At 42.5% G+C, this 20,443-nt stretch overlaps 1 protein-coding gene across 1 annotated transcript in view; it reads right to left on the bottom strand.

The window, feature by feature from the left end:
* Nucleotides 1-20,443, bottom strand: part of LOC144632660 (uncharacterized) — a 34,760-nt gene that overhangs the window by 5,497 nt on the left and 8,820 nt on the right. Inside the window, 19 exon segments of the mRNA XM_078491343.1 lie at nt 460-568; nt 881-956; nt 1,067-1,181; nt 1,676-1,742; nt 2,384-2,728; nt 3,287-3,484; nt 4,273-4,743; nt 4,941-4,990; nt 5,524-6,159; nt 6,620-6,752; nt 7,159-7,221; nt 7,316-7,646; nt 8,274-9,174; nt 9,585-9,687; nt 9,689-9,952; nt 10,029-10,322; nt 10,699-10,997; nt 11,607-14,155; nt 17,666-17,879. Of these exon segments, the coding sequence (XP_078347469.1) occupies nt 460-568; nt 881-956; nt 1,067-1,181; nt 1,676-1,742; nt 2,384-2,728; nt 3,287-3,484; nt 4,273-4,743; nt 4,941-4,990; nt 5,524-6,159; nt 6,620-6,752; nt 7,159-7,221; nt 7,316-7,646; nt 8,274-9,174; nt 9,585-9,687; nt 9,689-9,952; nt 10,029-10,322; nt 10,699-10,997; nt 11,607-14,155; nt 17,666-17,879 (7,218 nt within the window).

Raw genomic sequence — 20,443 nt, 5'->3', positions numbered from 1 at the left:
ATTGTCTGCAATTTATCAATTATAAATATGTCAAACTTCGAGAAAACGAATTTCACCCTTAACGAACATATTTGTCCATTGAGATGTCTTAAATCATATCGTACATCGACGCACTAGAAAGGGTTCCTTTTTCTCACGTTTTGATTGCCAGAATATGCATACCGGTATAAAATTAATGATCAAAGACTAATACTTTTATGAAATACCAAACAACCACAAAAAAATCCGGTCCCACAAGTAAACTCGTCTGCTTCTTCTAGACAAAATTTCAGAAAAATCAGCAGCTTTGTAAGCTTGTAATTCTGCTGGTCCTCTAGTGTACTAGTTGCTATTGTTTTGGGGGTTAGGGGCATTGTTTTTGTTATTTTTTTGTTATTGTTCTCTCGAAGGGTAGCGAGCCATTCACGTCAGACCTCATGAGAGCTGCTACTCGACCACAAACATAAAGAAAAAGCTCACCTTCAGTAACAGTTCCTGGATAGAAGCATCTGTACTGAGGGCTCCAGTGTGCACAAACACGCGTTCCAATGGAAAGAAACTTCTCGCCAGGCGGTTGGATATCCTTCACCTGTCACAAAACAAGTTAAGGATAAGTAAAAGGAAACTAAAGAAATGGCTCTCATACTCAACATTAGAGAAAGCATAACAGTTTTTCGCCAATCATCGTAACAAGTGCCCGAACACATTCCGAATCTTATTGTCCAATCAGCAAACAGCACGAGCACTCGAAACACACACGAAAGCTGTCACGTCAGCTCGTCGCTACAAGTGTACGTCACTGTTACCTAGCAACCTCTCTGATAAAAATCTGCGGGCTCACTCAAATTCTAACGTACGGCATATCGACCCGACAGATTATAACTTGTTCTCCTCGACTTACCGCTTGAGTAAGTAGTTGTTCTGTCGATTTCCAGTGAGGTCTTCGTCCTCTTTCACCATCCAGGACCACTCCGAACCTAAAAATAAAAGAGATGGTAACGGCTTCTAATCTAACACCCAAATTCTCCCAAGATTATACAAAATGACCAAAAAGAGTAAGGAGAGGTTTGATGTAGATCACACTTACAAGTCGGGTTCGTTGAATGTACTAATGCGTCCAGGGTAGAAAACAGAATCTACAGGAAGCAAGAGTTTGACGCCTTCTACTAATTCATCGACCAGAAACGTGAAACGGACGTCAACTAAAGTGGAAAAGAAAAGAAATAGAGTTTATCACAGCTCTACAAAACATTTAGCAATCTGTTCATTTGTTTTAGGCATAAACCAATCAGAGCGTGAAGCAAGAGCGTGCAACCCGTGCCAAGCGCAGGAAAACCCGCGTAAGGCACGTCACGACTGGTTTTGACGTTTGTTTCTGATTGGTTGAAAACAAAGCACGTTTCCTTTGATTGGTTAAGCCTGGTTTTCACTAGCGACGCAAGCACAAGCGCAATCACGCAAAAAAGGGCAAAATTTGACTCTTGCGGCAAGCACAAGCACAAGTATCAAAAAGCAATGCGTTTGTGCTTTTGCTTTCGTCGAAGCCGTTTTCACTATGAAATAAGAGCTGTTATGCTTGCGCTTGTGCTTGCGTTTGTGCTTGCGTCGCTAGTGAAAACCAGGCTTTAGGGCAGGTTGACGAATTTTTATCCAGTAAGACAGCTCAGCAAACGTAAGAACAGGACAAGTAACAAACCTGGTGATGCGGGACGTTCAATGATAGCTTCTTCTTGTTCCTCCTTTTCTTCAGTCTCGACAACTTCCTGTAAAAGACATCAAAAATGTGTTCTATTCAGATGATGGGCTTAAAATAAAGCAGTTTTCTTTGGGGTAATAGCAGTTTATTTGTGGTTTTGTTATGTTTTAAACTAGACAAGCATGTTTTCGTAAAACCGTTGATCCCCAAACTACTGTCACACCCAGGATGTTTGCGGTGTGCTGCCTGTTTCCTATTGCATCACGTGAAATGAGGGTTGTGGTATCGTTGATCCTTTTCCGCCGGTGTTAAGGATTAAAAACAACTTTTGCACGCAAATTTGTGACCGACTCTTTGCAGAACTTTGAGCTTGACAGACGAAACACGCCGACGAAGACTAAAGTTTACTGTTCATGTTGCCACGATGCTGTTCGCTGGTTTTATTAGCTTTGCAATCCAATTTTTTTCGGTGGAAATAACATGAAAAAGTGCTTCGCGTGTCTCTGTTATTTTTTTTTGAACTTACACAAAATAATGACTAATAATCCATGTCACCAGGAAACTTCAATAACGTTATACAACTTTAATAAGCACTTCCCGATTTCTCGAATTTCATTTGTGAATATTTGACAAGGCAATTGAACATGTAGTGCTTTCGATGTCTTTATCGTTTATACCAAAAAAGAACGCCTTGTCAGATCCACTTACCTCTTTGCTTTCTTTCTCTTCGGATGTTTCAGCCACCTCTGCATTTTTTGTTTCCTCTGAGACCTTTTTCTCGTCGGTTTCCTGCTCCACTTTCATCTCAACATCTACTGCTTCGTTCTCCTCCTTCTTCTCTGTTTCCTTTGGCTCTACCTCTGTTTCCGGTTTTACGTCACTTCCGTCCACTGCACTGACATCCGGTAGACTATGCCCTTCAGCTGGCTCCTCTGTCGACTCCATCTTGTCGGTCACGTTAATTTCCACGTCAGTTTCGACTTCCTCGTGATGTTCTTCTTCTTCTTCTTGGGGCTCGTCGACCTCGTCTTCGTCTGCGTCATCAAAATCAATCTGCAACACAAAGATGGCACAACTTAATAAACACCAGACACAAGGTTCTTTTGATGACTGCTTGAAGCGTGAAACAAACTAAATACAGGGACACAGGGTAACCACACTCTTCAGTCATAGCTGTCTCAGATCCATACATAATTTTTTGGTGTGATTTGGGTCAGTTTTACGGCGATTTGTGGCATAACGGAGGTCGTTTATTTAGGTGAATTTCAAACTCGACCAAACACGTGGTAAACTGGACTCTAAAATAAAGACTCCTATTTGATTAATTTATCGGTAATTTACTTCTACCAAAACAGCGTCAGGTTTTTCGTTTAACTCCATTAACAGACTCTCTTTGAAAAAGGCTATAGTAGTTACTAAGGTGAGGAAACTATTGACCATTGAACTTGAATAACGATAAAACGGCCAGGCAGCAATTTGATTACTCCACGGTCTGGGACAAAACTCGCGAGAAACTTTTAATATTCACAAGCATCAGCCAAACAACAAATCTCGATCTATCAAAGCATAGCCTTCCCCTCCCCCTCCCCACTACAGTGAAAAGTACTTTACCGTTTGTCGGGACTTAGAGCGTGCTCTTCTGGACACTTTAGATGGTTCGTAGTCATCAAAGTCGGCCGCAGTAGAAGGGCTTCTTTTCTTCCCTTTTCCAGGCCCTTTCTTCTTTTTCGTTTTGACCTTCGCTTTTGGTGGGATGACGTCACTCTCCCCCAGTTCCTCCTCGCCCTGAGACCCTGGCCGGCTAGTTTTCTGTTGAGAATAAGGAAAATCATCAACTAAGAGATACTTTCTTAACAGTTGTAAAGCAACTGAGATTCTGACTACACTAACACGAGACATTCAGGAGTTATTGAGGATGCGTCAGTCGTCATCTGTGCAAGTTCCAATGTGCGGTGTGTGCAGTTCCTTGGTCATCTGTTGTTCCTGATTCTCTGTTGCCAAGTTCGTCTGGGTGTGCTCGCAGATGCCACTCACCCTGGTGGCCAGTGGAAACGTATCCTCTCTGCAGCACACGCCCCGAGAGAGGGTACTAATCTGGCATTTTTCATGCTGTCTGCCACTTGAAGAAAGCAGCGAAGACGGGACTGCGACGTAGAATGACTATCTCCCGCCAAAACCTATATTCCTAGGCATCCCATAACAACCCGCGAACCTTTCTCGTGCCGTCAGAATAGTAATTCTTCTAATTGATTCATTCAAACGTCAGAAATACATTTTTTCCAATCCGTTTGGTCAAGTATCGTTGGAAGGTGGTCCTTGTTTTCTCAGTAAGAGCTCAAGATGGCTGTCGCTTATCCTAGGAGACCAAAGGACTAACAAAGTGGGCGAGTGAGCGTTAAAAAGAAGTTACAACGGCTCAATGAGCGAATGAAAGTTTAAGAGAGAGCATAAAAGAGCTTTAAAACTTGTGCTGGGCTTCAGCTTCTGCTCAATTTGCCTCCTGGCTCCCAACAATTATCATTGTTCATCCTTTCGACGACAAGTTAAGTAGTGCATAATCCTAAATCTATTAAACTGAATCCGTTGGTTTCACTTACCCCTTTGGTTATGGACATCCTCTTCGTCTTCTTCGTGTAAGAGAACTCGCCCCCCTTGCCAGTGGGTGAGAGAGGACTGGAACTAGAGTTGGTGGTCACGCTGCTGTTGATGAAAATCCTCTCGCTCCTTCTTGGTTGCCATTCGTCGCTTAGCAACAATGCCACGCTCCCTTTAAATTCGTCGCCTTCTCTCGGAGTGCTGGCGCCTGACGGTGTTGTCCTGGGCATGACCTCCTTAATCTCTTCAGTAGCTGGTCGAAACACCTCTTCATCTTGCTCGCTGTCTCCAGTCACGGTTGTTGATTCTGGAAGCTTCTTGTTGTCAAACTCCTCATGTTGCTCGAAAGGCGATGGCTCAGTTTTTTGTTGTTCTTGGGGTATTTCCGCGGGTGTCTCTTCGATGTTTTCTTCCTTTGGGGCACTCTCCTTCTTCTTTTTCTTCTTCTTCTTTTTAGGCTCTTTCGTTGAATCCTATAGAACATTACAAGAGTTTCCAAATTCAATTTTGACGGGAATTGAAAAGTTAAAACTTCTACCGTTGGCATAAAAAATTGTTAGCAGGGAGATAGAGTTTTAATTTCCCACCAAATTCTTACAACTAGCATAGAAACGTGAAGTAATCAACAAGGAGAATACCCATTTTGAGATAAGAAAACAAACATTCATACCTCTTCCGTGACCTTCTTCTTTTTCTTCTTCTTTGTCGCTACTGGAGCATCTACAATAAAAACGAAAAAGGATTTGAATTATTTTATTTGGAAAAAAATTTTTTTTGCAGACATCGCTCTCAGTTTCAAGGTAAAAATATCGCATTTTTACATTTCGCTCACTTGTTTTCTCCCTCCTCCCTGCCATCTTGCCTTCTTCCTTCCCCCATGTCTGCTACCCTCCCTTCCCCCTCTCCCTCCCTCGTTCCCTTGCTCACTCCCCCTTACCTACCTACCCACCCACCCTACCTATTTACCCACCCTAACTACCTACCTACCAACCCACCCACCCACCCACCCACCTACCTACCTACCTACCTACCTACCTACCTACCTACCAACCACCCCACCACCCTACCTACCTACCTCACCCACCCTACCTACCTACCTACCTACCTACCTACCTACCTACCTACCTACCTACCTACCTACCTACCTACCTACCTACCTACCTACCTACCTACCTACCTACCTACCTACCTACCTACCTACCTACCTACCTACCTACCTACCTACTCCCCTCCTTGACACTATTATATTTCACCTGGTTCAAACGGCGGCGACTCTGAGGGTTTCTTGGGTCTTCCCCTCTTCTTCTGAGACGGATCTTCAGAAGGTGAGACAGCCTCGGATCTTTTGCGTTTCGTCGGTTTATCAACGCTTGCAAACGACGCCTGCGCCAACAAACTCAAACCGTCGCGCCCGTCATGACTCGGCGTAAAAACATCGTCATCGACATCACTCGACGCTTCTCTGTTGTTCTTCTGCGCTTCCAGTTGTTTCCTTGCTGCTATGGCAACAACCTCTTTCGCAATATCGTGCGGAGACACACTGCTATTCTCAGAGAAACTATCATCCTGTGACGTCACTTCCGGGAATTCGAATTTTGCTTTGGGAGGAGTGGTCGTGGTGGACTTTCGCTTCTTTTTCGTACCCTTGGATTTCTTGACTTTGGTCGGCGAAGGCGCTCGGGGCGTTTCACATGTCGCGTCGGCGCTGTCCGGCGGTACCTCGTCGTCCGGTTTCACTTCGTCGTAGCCTTCGGGAGTCTCGATGGTCAGCTTCGGTCGAGCTCGTTTCTTCGGTTTTTGCTTCTTCACCTTTGTGTTTTTGGTCGTGTTCTTCGGCTCCGTAAAATCAGCGTTGCTGGCAAGTTCGTTGGTGGATATTTCATTGATAGCTGCAAACAATAAAATATTCGCTTAGAAACAAATAATCTCACAGGCCAACACTTAAGCACTGAAAATGGTATTTGAAAAAGAAAACAGGAACGTCAAGTAACGGATACATGTGTCTCTTCTTATCTTTTCGCGCGAGAGAGAGACCTCTAAGTTTCAAGACGAAAAATTCCACACTGATGACGGACACTGCTGGCATCCGTGCAGTCTCGCTGATAAGCTGTTGCTAGGTTACGAACTTTTGCACGCAAATATCCACCAATCAGGTACAACGCACGGATCACTTAAAGCTACGTCATATTTTAGCAGAGGGAGAAACAAGGTCGCAATGAGAAGTCTGTTCATTCAGAATACATAAAATGACGGATGTACCGTCGAAAAATGTTTGTGAAAATTAAAAAAGTCGTATTATTTTTGAAAATTTCTACATAAAAAGAGGTAAATATAAGCAAGTTTGTTTACCAGTTGGTGGTTGTGGAGGAGTCTGCTGGTTGGGTGAGTCTTCTGTTATTGGCGATCCTTTCCTTCGTTTCCCAGCACCAGGTCCCTTCTTCTTCACATTGGTAGGTTTGGTCTTGGAAGGTGCTACTGCAGGCTGCAATACAAGTGAACGAAATTATTGTAAATAGAAGGCGCAGTGGCCTAATGGTTAGTGCGCCGGACTCCGAATCGAACGGTCCGGGTTCGAGCCCTTGACAGGGTTACTGTGTTGTGTTCTTGGGCAAGACACTTTACTCTCATAGTACCTCTCTCCACCCAGGTGTATAGATGGGTACTGGCGAAACAATGCTGAGGGGGTACCCTGCGATAGACTAGCATCCCATTCAGGGAAGGGGGATGGGGGATAGAAATATTCCTAGCCGCTTTATGCTACAGAAACCGGAATAATCCCCAGCAGTAGGGGCCGCATGGCTCGAGGCTTCCCTTTTTTATTCTAAATAACGTAAAACGATAAAAATGAATCCCATTTACAAAAGTAAAGAGGAATTGTTTTCTCTTACTTCTTCCTCCACGGGAGCTTGCTTGCGAGATTTCTTTTTCTTTCCAACAGGAACCGGAAAATCCTTACAAAAAAAATAGCGATATAACATGAAAAAAAAAAAAAAAACCCGACGCTAAAAACAGCTATTGCCAAATATATTACACCACTTAACTTACCGCAGACTCCACGGGACTTTGCCCGCGGGAAGATGGCGCTGACTCGTGTTCATCCCGCACTAAGGGACTCTTCTGTTTGGTTCTTTTCTTCTTTTTCTTGGGTGGTTCGCTGTCCTTGGATACCAGGCTCTCCGACTCACTTGCCACAGCGTTTAACTCGGGCGACTGGGCCTCACTCACTGGTAGGCTTTCTTCACCTTCTTGGTTATATCCGGTTGTGGGCACTGGGGACGACTTGTCACCCTTGGAACTTGCGCCAAAGTACTTCCGCTTCCGGGGTCTCCCTGGGCCTCTTTTGATAGGTGTCGATTTGCCGGTTCCATCGTCTGCCCTGTGAAGGAGACAAACAATCCAAGATAACAAGCTGACGCCACGTCCTAAACGGATCGTTTAGGTTTTCAAGCACCGTACTAGTTTACGGATCCGTGTACTTAGCATCTCAGCTAGATAGTAGTGAAAACACTTGGTTTTCAAAAGTTTACGTTTGGATCGTTTGATAGTTTGTCCTTGGCTCTAACAACGTGCTTAAGCACGAAATGTCGGACTTGAGTCACAAATAATCCTATAAACTAATTCGAGTTTGATGTAAAACAAAGTATGTATGTATGTATGTATGTATGTATGTAAAACCGTGTAGCCGGTGTGGAAAGCGCAGGCATTCGGAGAACATGTTATTGGTAAAAAGCGCGGGAAAACATGTAACTGGTGGTAAGCGCGGGAAAACATGTGACCGGCGGTAAGCGCGGGAAAACATGTAACCGGCGGTAAGCGCGGGAAAACATGTAACCGGCGGTAAGCGCGGGAAAACATATGTAACCGGTGTTAAGCGCGGGAAAACATGTAAAGATTTAGTGGTAAGCGCGGGAAAAGTAGCTACACACATCAAAAGTAAAACCAAGATGCGGAAATGATTACCTTCGGTAATCAATGGAAAAATAAATTATAATATATTACTTACCCGTACTTAGGCTGCAGCCGGGCAAGTTCCCTGACCTTCTCTCTGTACTTCTTTTGTAACTCAGCTAATTTCATCCGCATTTCTTTCTCCACCGACTCAACGCCCGCCACGTCACTGATAGCGCTCGTCACGCTGTTCAAAATTGTCGTCGGGCTCCGAAGATCTCTCCGACGACTAAACACCATGAATCGGTCTTTGCTGTTTCGTCGCTTCGCCATTGATCGGAGGCGATCGATGTTTTCTCGGATTTGTTTCCGCTCGGCTTCAGACCTGAACGGCCTCAGTGAAAAGATGGTGGAATTTTCCTTGTTTTCGAGGTCTGTTTTAAGAGGGACGAATGACGATGCTATTCTTCGAATTTCGCACTTCGTGTTAAAGTCATCTTCAAACTCAGAATCGCTATCGAGGCCATCCGGAGGCGAAAGTTTTTCGTGTGAAATAAGCGCTTGAAAATTCCCCCTGTTATCTTCTAAAGATTCCATGTTTTCCCTCAATCTATCATTTGCGGCCTGCAGTCCTCTTTCTGTTCGTTCAATGTCTGATTTAACAAATGAATTCATCGCCTCTCCATAGGAGTCAACTCTTTGAGACTGTTCTCTTCTCGGAAAATGAGTTTCCAAATTTGGCGCCATGGCTTTGTCAGATACATTACGCGTGATTTCGTTGTAGCTTACAGAAAGTCCTCTATCGTAAGCCCTATAATAACCCTCTAATCTCTCTCTTTCTAACTCGCGATCAGGTTTCTCTTGAGCAAGACGTTCAGAAGCGATATTCCCAAAAGCCAATAATTTCTGAGGAAACTGCAGCGGCATCTGTCCCGCGGGGACTTCACGGGACTCCCGTGAAACAAGCCTTTCACCTACCAGGTTGGGTTGTGCCTCTAGTCTTCGCGGTGTTTCAACTATAAAATGAAAAGAAAAAAAGTTTTTATCATTGAGGGAATTACTTTGAGACAAACGACAACCGCTTCTAAATAAAAAACTGAATTAAACAATGTCGAACGAGTAAATTATCCTCGCAGCCGTCTTCAATTGTAGGAAACCAAAAAAAAAAACATCAGGACTTCAACGGGTTTGAACCAATGATCTAAAAAGCCACACATTGCCACACATTGGGGGCAAGATCAACCGCGAATTCATATGTTCCCGTGAAAAGTGATATAATATCAAATGAAGTATATAAATGAATCAAATATGAACTGCGGATTGTGAACGGGTTCCTGTTGAAGTCCTGACTTAATTCGGGCTGCTAAATGCGATTGCTCAAATTGCAAGAAATAAATCAATAAACCGTTACAATCTTAGACCTTACCTATCTCTTTAGTAATCGCCGACTCCGCAACAGACCATAATCTGGGGGACTTCACCCGATCGACAACGCTGTTCTGACTGCTAACAACGCGGGCGTCGTTCTTGAGCAGGAGGTGTTTGTCTTGTGGTCCACTGAGGTTCTTCACCGCGTGCTTTCTCCATGCTGGATAGCGTGACAGCAGCGGAAACAGTCTTTGGAGAGACGCTGTCACGCTCGACTTCCGGCGTCCGAGAGGAAGTGGTGGTCACAGGAACAGTTAGATTAACCTTGGGGATGTCCCTGGGAAAAGGAGCTTGCGGCGTCGGGAAAGGAAACTGCGACAGAGGATCGCGCGATAAGTAGTCTTTGAGCTGTTTGGCGATCTGTCCCTGCGGTAGATTAAAAAAGTGAAGATTAATCTTTGGCACAGAGGACAATTCATGTAGTGTTTATATGACACCTTACCTGAGCATCTAGCTGAGCTTGAACAGCGCTGTGTTTCTCGGTTAGCTTTTGATGGGCTTCTTTTAGCCGGCGGCTGTCAATAGCCGACTTTTCTTCACGCTGATTGGATGATTCCTGCTGCTGAACAAATTCACTATCACGTGATGCAGGCACGCGCTGCACATGATCTTGTGGTGTGGCTGTGTCAGGCTTTGGTCTCGGCCCCGGTTCTTTGGCTTGACTTTCGGAGTGCTCTTGTGGTTCTTCCCTCGCTTTCTGTTGCTGATCTGCAGGCTTTCCATCCTTGCTCTCACCCTAAAGGAGAAATTTACAATGTGTTTTCATTGGCATTATTTTAAAGACAAGGTCTTGACATTTTAGGCGATTCTGTGACATACAAATGGTCTCAAAAAAGAATGAAATGAAATGATAGATGAATACATAAAGCCATAGAAGAGGGTAGATGGTCAAATCTTCACTAAATTGAAACGGCTTATTCCGTCCGCACGGCGCTGGTGGAACGGTCACGCTTTTGTCACGCCACGTTGATGAGTACGTGACACAACTTGTCATCAAATATAACCTCAACTTCACAATGCAATTAATAGAAAGTAGACATACTAAACTTTGGCGAACTGAGAACATTTAACATAGGGTTTTTTTTAAAAAAATAATCAGCATTTACAATCACCTTTTGTTGTTGATCAAAGTGTTTGTCGCCGTAATAGAAGGGATAGGCAGAGAAAGGAAACTGGGTTCCCTGTTTACTCAACAAAAGCTGCTTGTTTCTTTCGTGAATTTGTTGTTGTTGTTGTTGCTCTGCTGTTGTTGCTGCTGCTGCTGATTGTTGTTTATGTTGTTGTTGAAATGGCTGCATCATTTGGTAAAACTGTTGCCACTGCGCCTCGTCCCAGGCTCCAGGTATTCCCCACATGCTCGGATACCTGGGGTCCATCATGGGATTCATGAACGCCGCATTCTCGGCTGCAACTGGACAAAAAGAACAACATTTATAACGCGGGACTGAGCTAGAGTGCGGCTAACTATGTATAAACCGGTTATTAAACCAATACCTAACCCAGTTACGGTACAAGAAAATTCGCCGTTTGAGGTAAAGATTCCATTCCGCTACGGTCACTAACTGACGTTTAACATTAACTATGTATCCTTACATAACACAACTAACAGTGGTTCATAACTGCTAATGACGAATATTTTACCGAAATACATCTGAGATCTACAGAAGAAAATCAAGGAAACTCTTAACTTATGTACATTCGCCTATTTTGAGTAGCAATAAGCTAGTAAGCAAGAAATTGCAGGCGAGAATGCTAAATCGTACCGCCTTGCTACAAGAAACCACCTTCCTCGTTGCAAAAATGGCGCTAAATTGAATTAAAAGGATCTTGATAATATACAATTCAACATAAATTCCCTCACTGTCAATTTTACAGAGAGTCATTTTTGCAAAAAAAAAAAAAACAACAAAAAATTTTCCATGCTTCTCTATATTTCCTTTACTTTCTTCAATGCAAACATCTAGCCCCACCCTTCCGTCCGAACTTATCCCTCTGCGCACAAGGAGTACAATATTCTTACCCATTGGGATGTAAGCCTCAGAGGGAATCATCATAATTTGGCCGGTCACTGGATCAGCTGCTAACGCTCCAGGTGGAAACATCCCTGGTGGGGCGGCCTCGATCATGGGTGGACGGTACATCGCACCGTAAAGCGATGGATCGAACACCATAACCGGCGCTTCTGGCATTCCTTGGGGCGCCGCAAGAAACGGTGCAAAGTACGGGTTGCTAAATGCACCGCCATCCATTCTGAGAAATTGGGCAGCAGCTGGATTTCCTAAACCTGACAAACCGGATTCTACAGCAGAATCCCGCGAATGGCCTTCACTACCATCGTTTGCGATTCTTCTGTTTTGAAGGCCGGGCGCGAAGGATGCTCCGTAAGGATTGGGCACGGAAGTGTTCCTCTGTTCAGATAAGGGCGATGACATGCGACGCTGCCGTACAGCGCCAGCCGCTGGAGACACGACGGTTCTATCTGAAGATTGGGGAGGTCGAAGTTGAGCTCTCTTTTCCGGAGAACCCGATTCCCTTGACGCGTGCCTTGCTGCATCGTCATTTTCGTCCGAACTGATTTCTTCTGTTTCACTCCGTTTCTCGTTTTCAAACCGCCCCGTTGGTAACTTCGCTTTCGCTTCGTCCCGTCTCGACGCACCTCGTCTCTCATCGTTCCTTTTCGTGCTTTCGTCGGCTGCATTCGACCTATGATTACTTTCCATGTTTCTGGCGTAGGCGTTGAAATCGGCTTTCTTGAATCCGTTCTTCTCCATCTCCTGTTCTCTTCTCTCGTACATCTCGATCGTGGCGTTCGGAGGAACAAAAACTTTATCATCGCTCACAGCACCGCTGCGCTCATGGTATCTCATTTGCTCTCCGTTAGCGACCGAAGGAAAACCACCCGAGCCATATTTAAAGAAAGGAAACGCGCCCAACGCAGTGCTATTGTTGTTTCGGTCATTACTCTTTTTACCATCGCCCACTGCTGGGAGGTCTCGTGACTCCGGTTTTCGTCCCGCGTGTTGCTCATTAGCGCGCGTGGGATCAACAGGCCTCGCGCGATCTGCGCCCTCCTTTACTTTGTCCTCTCTAGCAGATGATCTAAGCTCCGCGCGTGGCACTCCCATAAAGTTTGTCTCGCTCTGCTCTCGGCTATCGTAATTACCGTAACTTCCACTCGTTGGTCTGTTTTCTTCCACTCTTGAAGGTTTAGCCATTTCTGGATACTTGTATTTCTGATTACCTTCTCGCCTCTCGACTGACAGTCGGTAAGATCCTAATTCTTTGCTGTGAACAATGACGTTTCCCAAACTTCCTTTCCCGTCCTCAGTTTTGTTGTTGTAGTCTTTAACGTATTCGCCGACAACAGACTTCTCGTTTCTGTTCACAAATGGCTGGCTTCTTTGATTTTCCTCATGGCTCGCACTTATCGGAATCTTTGAGCTTGAAAGATCAGTATCTTTTCGTAAATTAGCTTGTCCACCACCGAATTTTAAAGCGCCCTTCGTGAGTCTAGCGTGTGTCTGCTCGCTTGATGTCATGCCTTCGCGCGAAGAATCACGTGGTACATCACGGGAATCGTCTTCAACGTCTTTCCCGCCAAAACCTTTGTCAGCGCCGGTCGCGCGTAGCTGCAGCGGAAGGGTTCCGTAATATGGCGGTCGTTCCCATGATTGTAACGGATAAAAGTTTCTCGCAACAGGTTTCTGAGCATGCTCATAACCACTTGTTCTATTCACGTCACGTTCCTCACGCGGGGGTTGTTTAGTTCGCCAACTGCTTTCGTCTACCCTATCCCCCTGGGGTTGTTTGCTAGGGTAATTTGTAGTCCAGGGAACAACACCGGAGGGTGCAGACGATACAGAGTTTATAGGGTAAGGATAGTTTTGTCTCCATGCCCCGTAAGAAGATGAGCCTTTTAGGTGTTCAGCTTCGGAAGAATAAGGTACGGTGAGCGGCGAGCCGTTATTAATGCGCGGCGCAATAGGTGTAAGTTTTGGCATGGTGCAAGGGACATTTGAGTGCGTTGTACTTGAAGGCGTTCTAGAAGGTAAAGCGTTGTGGTACGGAACAAGCGTTGGCGGTTCATTTGCGGGATACGGCGAAGAGCGCGCCTCGGATGTAGTATAGCTTTTTTCGTGTGAAGAAAACGTCACACCACCGTTTTCAACAATCCGAGAATTCAGCCCATTACTAGGCCTTTTATTTCCACCGGAATCAACTGCTAAATGTTCAAAAGTCTTCGCTTTGGGCAGTTTATCACGTGTCCTATCATAATCGCCTATGATCGACTGTTTGTCACGGCGAGACATATCCTCGTTACTTTGAGTGTCACGCAATGGAGTGTCACGCAATGGTAACCCTTTGTTCTTTCCATCGTCTGAGTTGCCCAGTTCGCTTCCTTTCCCTCTATCAGGGTACCTCAACGGAGCATTTGAGTGTTGCGTGTCACCTGCATTCCTTTTGTCTGGCTCACTTGATTTCTTTGTGGCCTCCTGCTTGTCTGTTACCGTTTTAATAACACTTTCCGTTCGCATGGGCTCTTTAGAGGAACGAGTTGCCTCCGTGGGTCTGGAACAAAGATTGGAACAAAACTGATGAACTTTTATTTGGTAAAAAGAATGAAAACCTGTTTATCTTGATTAAATTCCCTCATTTTGCACGATATTATTAGTTAACGGGATTAAGCGCCTCATTTGTTTTTCTTCCCCGAACGGCTAAAACAACCGCGTTTGTCGTCCGTCATTTTTCGTGAAAGCACCGTTTCGCCTCATTAGTTGCGCGCGCGAAATTTCAACGAGAATCAACGATTTCCGTAAAACTGTTTACTCCTACAGTTCTTGAAAGTGACGTTCACATTTTCCGCGGAAGCTTAAACGCCACTGTGTCCGAACACTAAGTTAGTTTCGAAAGCCTACGAAACAAGGAAGACCTTTCTGTGTTAGAAGTCCCTTCAGTTTTCTCTTATTTCTGTCCAGTCTTATCAATATAAAATCGGCCATCGGAATAACAACTGTAAACTAAGTTATTTTTCGCTCCAAAACAAATGACAATGTGATCTTTTTTAATTACTTCTGAAGAATCCAGGGACAAAAATAGACCCACTAGAAAAATCTGTTTCCTATTTTCGTAATATTAGTTGACGTCTTCCTCGTACTAAGAAGCTATTTTTCTTCTTTTTCACCGCAAAATTCACCTGTTTCCGCGTAATTACGTCAGAACAATCTGGGTGCATACAAAACACACAAATTATCACAGACAAATGAAAAATTGTGTTGTATATTCACTTTATGTCGAAAAATATTTCTTATATACAGACAAAACAAACATTTGGAGACTGCGGAATGTGTCAAATTAAACAAATTGAGGAAATTTCGAAGGCAGAATATTCTTAACGACCAAGATTACGATATAATTGGCGGAATGATATGTAAAAATAGAGGATTTAGTACACAAAATGGCCGCCAAAGAACAACATAACACTGACAGAGTCCCAGAAACAAAAAAGCGTTTTGTTAACATTATTAGTTGATTTTATACTTTTTAAAAAGTCATAATTTTGAAAATGCTTGCTATGCCCAAGCTTCGGTATATAGAATAAGAATATTATGCCCCTTTCAGTTTCATGAAATAATGAATCCTGGCTGCAATTTTAGTATATTCCTTTTCAGTTTACACCAATTAATGTTGTGTTTTGAAGTTATCCGAAAGGTTCCCATGGTAAAAATATGGAAGGTTATTACAACTCTGTACAAATGCAGATAAATTTTCAAATTGAAGAAGTGTCCCTGACAAATCAAACTAAGAAATCATAGACATGACAGTATAAAACATTCATTGCTGTTTTAACTTTGAGGAATAAGCAGTTTAGATTAATTGTTTCATGACGTTATATTCGAAGAGACTATTTTGAAAGAACGCGTTAAATTTGCGTGCTCTCTGCCTTGCGTGGGTTAAATAATTATTCCTTCCGCATTCAGCACCAAGGCAAACAAAATTTAACAAATGTTCAATGTACAGGGTAAAAACATTTCTGATACCAATTTCGGGTAAGCAGCCAGTGCTCAGCAGCTGCAGCAGTAGTTTTATATAAGAGTAAGCAAAACAGAGTCTCTAAAGGGACTGTGTAACGGATTTTAACCAAACTTAGGCATAGGAAATGACCATCAAATTCGTTTAAATATATAAAATAACCTCTTAAAACAGTGAAGAAATATTTAAATAATACAACAATTGCAAAAGAAGGTACAGATGGCCAAAAGTGTCGAAGATTCAAACGGATTGCGATATGGGTTTTTTGAAGATATATAATCTTGTCTGCTTGTAACTTTAAATTATAACGCCCGGGAGACACATTTGGCTGCAATGAAGCTATGGTTTTGTCATTTAGAATCATAGAACTAATTTCTTTGCAAAAATTTAGTTTCATAGCGAATATTTGACAAAATTTCTTTTAAGTCGGTTATAAGGAAAACAAAGGTTTTGAACAAGACAACGAGAACGTAAGGGCGAAACGAGCGACTAAGAACGACTAAATGGATTTCGGTCGAGATGTTTAAGCGGAAGGGGTGGAAGTTCTGTACAAACAGTCCTTCGATCTAGGACTTATGCTTTACAGAGTCCGTTTTCTCCTTCGATTTGGATAGACGTTTAAAACTATTTTGAGCAAGCTGCAAAATAATATTTCGCGACAACAATTCTAAAAAAACACAATACAGTGGAACCTCGATTCAACGAACCTCTAAATAACGAAGTCCTCGATATAACGAACGATATTTTTCGTCCCAGTAATAGCAAAATATATGGAAAAGAACCTCGATATAACGAAACCTCGATATAGCGAACAGATTTTGCCAGTCCCTTGGCCCTTCGTTATATCGAGGTTCCACTGTACGACAATTCATTATAAAAACATGATTGTATAAAGCGCGTTATGGATATCCTTGCGGGAGATCCTTTCATCGCGAACATGTGATTAGAATTGTCGTTTCACGGATATCCGTTGTGACACACTCACTGGTATTATAAATTAAACCTGAAATCCTAATGAAAATGACTCATTAAATATTGCATGCCCGATTATACGGAAAATAAGTTATTAGTAGTGTTACAGTGTGAGGGAAAGTTTAAGATGCCTTTTCAATTTTATCTAATTGTTTTTCATATTTTTGTTATAGTTTGTAATTAGTTTTCATTGCAGTAAGTTACAGAAAATTGTAAGTCAAGACGTACAGTAAAAACCCGCGTATAAGAACACTTATTTTGGCGGTTCAGGCTGATTTGGTTCTTATATAAAGGGTTATAATCTGCAAAATCAGCCTGTAAGTGTTCTTAAAAAAAGTTTCTTAAAATAAGGAACATACTAGGCTACCAATAGATGAAATCAATATATATGCACACAATTGTATTTTAATTTTAATAAAATTGATAAATCAAGGCAATACTGTACTGTAATTGGGGTGGAACTATTATGTGTGCAATGAAAAGTAGTGTTGATCTTTGATATTTTTCCATATAAGAACAACTTTCATTTTTCAGGCTGAATGTGTTCTTATATAAATGGTACTTTATTTTCTAAAATCAGGCCTGGGTGTTCTTAATCCACTTGTTCTTATACGCGGGTTTTTACTGTATGTTTCTGGGCCTGTTTTTCTTTGCATTCATTCATAATAAAGAATTCAGTCTTAAGTTCGGGCTAGACCCACTATACATGCACCTGGGTTGAGAGAGGCACTATGAGAGTAAAGGCCAGTTTACACGGCCCGATGTCGGCACAGATTTGATAGGAAAATGAGTGCACAGTTAAAAGTTGGCCCGACTTTTAATAATCTCGTGCCACAGATTTTAGAAATCGGGCCAATTTTCATCCTCGCAATTCAAATAAGGCTAAGAAAATCGGGCCGACGAATCGCAGCGTGTTGATTTGCTTCAGTGGAACAAATCGGGCCGTCAAATCGTACCGTGTAAACTGGCCTTAAATTTGCCTGGAACAAATCGGGCCAACACATCGTACAAGTAATTGTTGTCTTGCCCTGCAAGACCACAATTCAGAGATCTCCAACTAGTTTTTATTTTACTTACCTCAACTGAGATGACGAATTAGTGTTTTTGTCAGACGTTGTTGTTTCTTCGCTGTTTTTAACTCGCTGTCCCTGTCCATAACCAGCAGCGAAGTTTGGGAAGCTCATGACCGGGTTACCGTACGTGTAAAGCAGATTTCCCGCGTTCAGAGCCCGCGGGTCCATTCCTTGTCCCGTGATCATCCCGCCAACGTATGGAAGACTCATACCGAGCGCTGAAAGATATGAAATAGGACGGTAAGAAATGAGGAAGAAAACTTAACAAAAATAGCTTGTCACAGCTTTGACTGGAAGAAGTTCTTCAAACACTAGAGAACGGCTATTAGCAAATTTCTGCCAAGTAACCGTATCGGAGCAGTATCATTCAATTTTAATATAAATAATAAACACTCTAATCCGACCCTAAAAATTGCATGGAGTAGTTTTCTGAGACTTTTGCAAAACCAAAATAAAAGTAACCGTATCTGGCCAATCACCACGTAAAAAACTCAAACAACCAATGAGAATCCGAAGCAAGAGCGTGCAACCGGTGCAAAGCGCGGGAAAACGCCCGTAAGCCAAGTCACGATTGGTTTTGGCTTTGCTTCTGATTGGTTGAAAACATAGCACGTTTGTTCTGATTGGTTAGCCCAAGTTGCACGACTTTTTAGCAGAAAAAAGCAAACAGGCAATTTCTTTCTCAGAGAAAAATTCGAATCGTAAGAACCTGAAGCGATACAGCGACCAAAGTAATTATTCATTACTTAGATGGCGAGAGAGCTTATTTCAGATTTTGGACCGGATATCAGACCACATGACGTTAAAACCACATGATAATCAGTAGCAATAATTTCGGTTGAATAGCTAAAAGAGGTTCTATTTCTTTAGCTGTTTTCTTTTCGTATCTGCATATCTTTAATTTTCCGTTGCGCAAATTAGTCTGCTCTTCAAAATCCCCTTCTTAAAAAACGCTGAAAAAAACTGTAATAGTATACGTAGGTCATGAACATAATCCCTTTGTAACAACAGTGCTCGTCATTTCAGTTTCCGATTCAATTCCGTGCAATGAAAGATGTCGTCGCCCCCCCCCCCCAAAAAAAACCGCGGACGCACACAGGCTAATGTCGTGCTAGGATCGACTCTTGGAGCGAAAGACACAAAAGAGAATACTGGTAACGTTGCGAGGTGACGCATTATCATGACGAAAGGTAGAACTTCCGTCCTCGTTTTTAGACAACAGTCACAACAAATGTGTTGCCCTAGCATTTTGTAACACACTCAACAAAACGCCGGTTTTGTTTTAGCAACGCCGTTACAAATAAAATTGCTCTGCTTTAACACGGGCTGACACGGGCTTTAGACAAGTCTTGTATTTCGTAGATGTAAAGGCCACCTCAACTTAACCATTCTCTTTTATTTTTGGTTTGTTATTGTCTGATACGGCTCCTTTAATGACGACACTAAACTATTCATTCCGGCTTAGAGTTAAAAATAAACGACAATTGGAATTCAAATGTTAATGTTGGTCAGTTTTGAGGCGGGTGAAAAACCGGAGAAAATTCTTCTCAATCCACACATGACGATCTATGGACCTGAAAATAAAATCCCGAGACGGAAGGAAGCAATAAAATAAATGTCTTACGTACTCCGTGAAATAAATTGCAAAGTATTCTGCAACTACAATACATTTAAAGTTGTTATGACCAGGTCACTCTATTGTCACTTATTCTTATCCACTTTCTTTAATTCAGTATGTACTACAAGTAAGAATATTCAACGACGCTACTAGCGAATGCAAACTCCGAACGTTTGCATATGCAGTCTACGATCGCATACAAACAGGTCTTATTTGTGGGCCCGTTGGCAAAAATTAGTCCTTTACAATTTATTTTCGTTGTTTAGGTCCTTTACAGCTTCTCTAACTTGCTACCGACATTTCTTTTCAGTTTTCCTCTCATTTCAAATCATAATTAAGAGGTTGTCATTCTATTTTAAGATCATTTTGTACAGTAGTACCCCCGCTATAACGAAGTCCCCTGCCGGTATAACGAATGATATTTCGAGTTCTTCAGCCACGTGTAAGTTAAAAGCAGTAAAATTTATTAATCGGAATAGAACTCCGGTATAACATTAAACCCCCGTCACAGTGAATTTTCAAAGTCTCTTGGCACTTCTGTTTTGTCGTGGTTTCACTGTTTATAACGTAGATGGCAAAATTACTGAGTTGTAATTTATTTACTGTATATGAAATGGGCCAACAAATCGTAATCTACAGCTTACATTTTGAGCAGTACTGGCAAGAACCATCGAGCAGGCAGGACATTTTTTTAAAGACGACAAAAACGTCTCGTCTTCATGAAAACCATAATCCTTTTGTTTATATAGAGACTGTTTTGTTTACTGTTAAGGTCGAGTTCACAACGCGCACAATGAACGTGCCGATACTGCTAATTATTGCCTCTTACGTTGCCAAAAAAATATGCTTTACCATAACAATTCCTTGTTTAGCTTGGCGACTAATCCGTCATCGGTTAAACACAAACGTTCAATATATCACATCGCTTCCACGAAAAACGCGAATTACGCAAGAACTAGGATAATTCACTGACTGCACGATCAAAGTTCAGTGTAGTACACTGTACTTGAATTATTGCTGTTTAAAAACCACAAAACCATAACAAAAAACCTTTCATGTGCATCACATTTCTTTATTTACGGCGAACGTCAAAACACCGCTAGCAATTTCACCAGGTAGTGTTCTAGACTATTCCAAAATGCATGTTTCTTTCATAGAGCGAAT

This window comes from Oculina patagonica, chromosome 12 (assembly GCF_052425735.1).
Source record: "Oculina patagonica isolate OP01 chromosome 12, crgOcupat, whole genome shotgun sequence".
Taxonomy (NCBI): Eukaryota; Metazoa; Cnidaria; class Anthozoa; order Scleractinia; family Oculinidae; genus Oculina; species Oculina patagonica.
The sequence above is the reverse complement of the archived record's forward strand: the minus strand, read 5'-3'. Positions and strand labels throughout refer to the sequence as shown.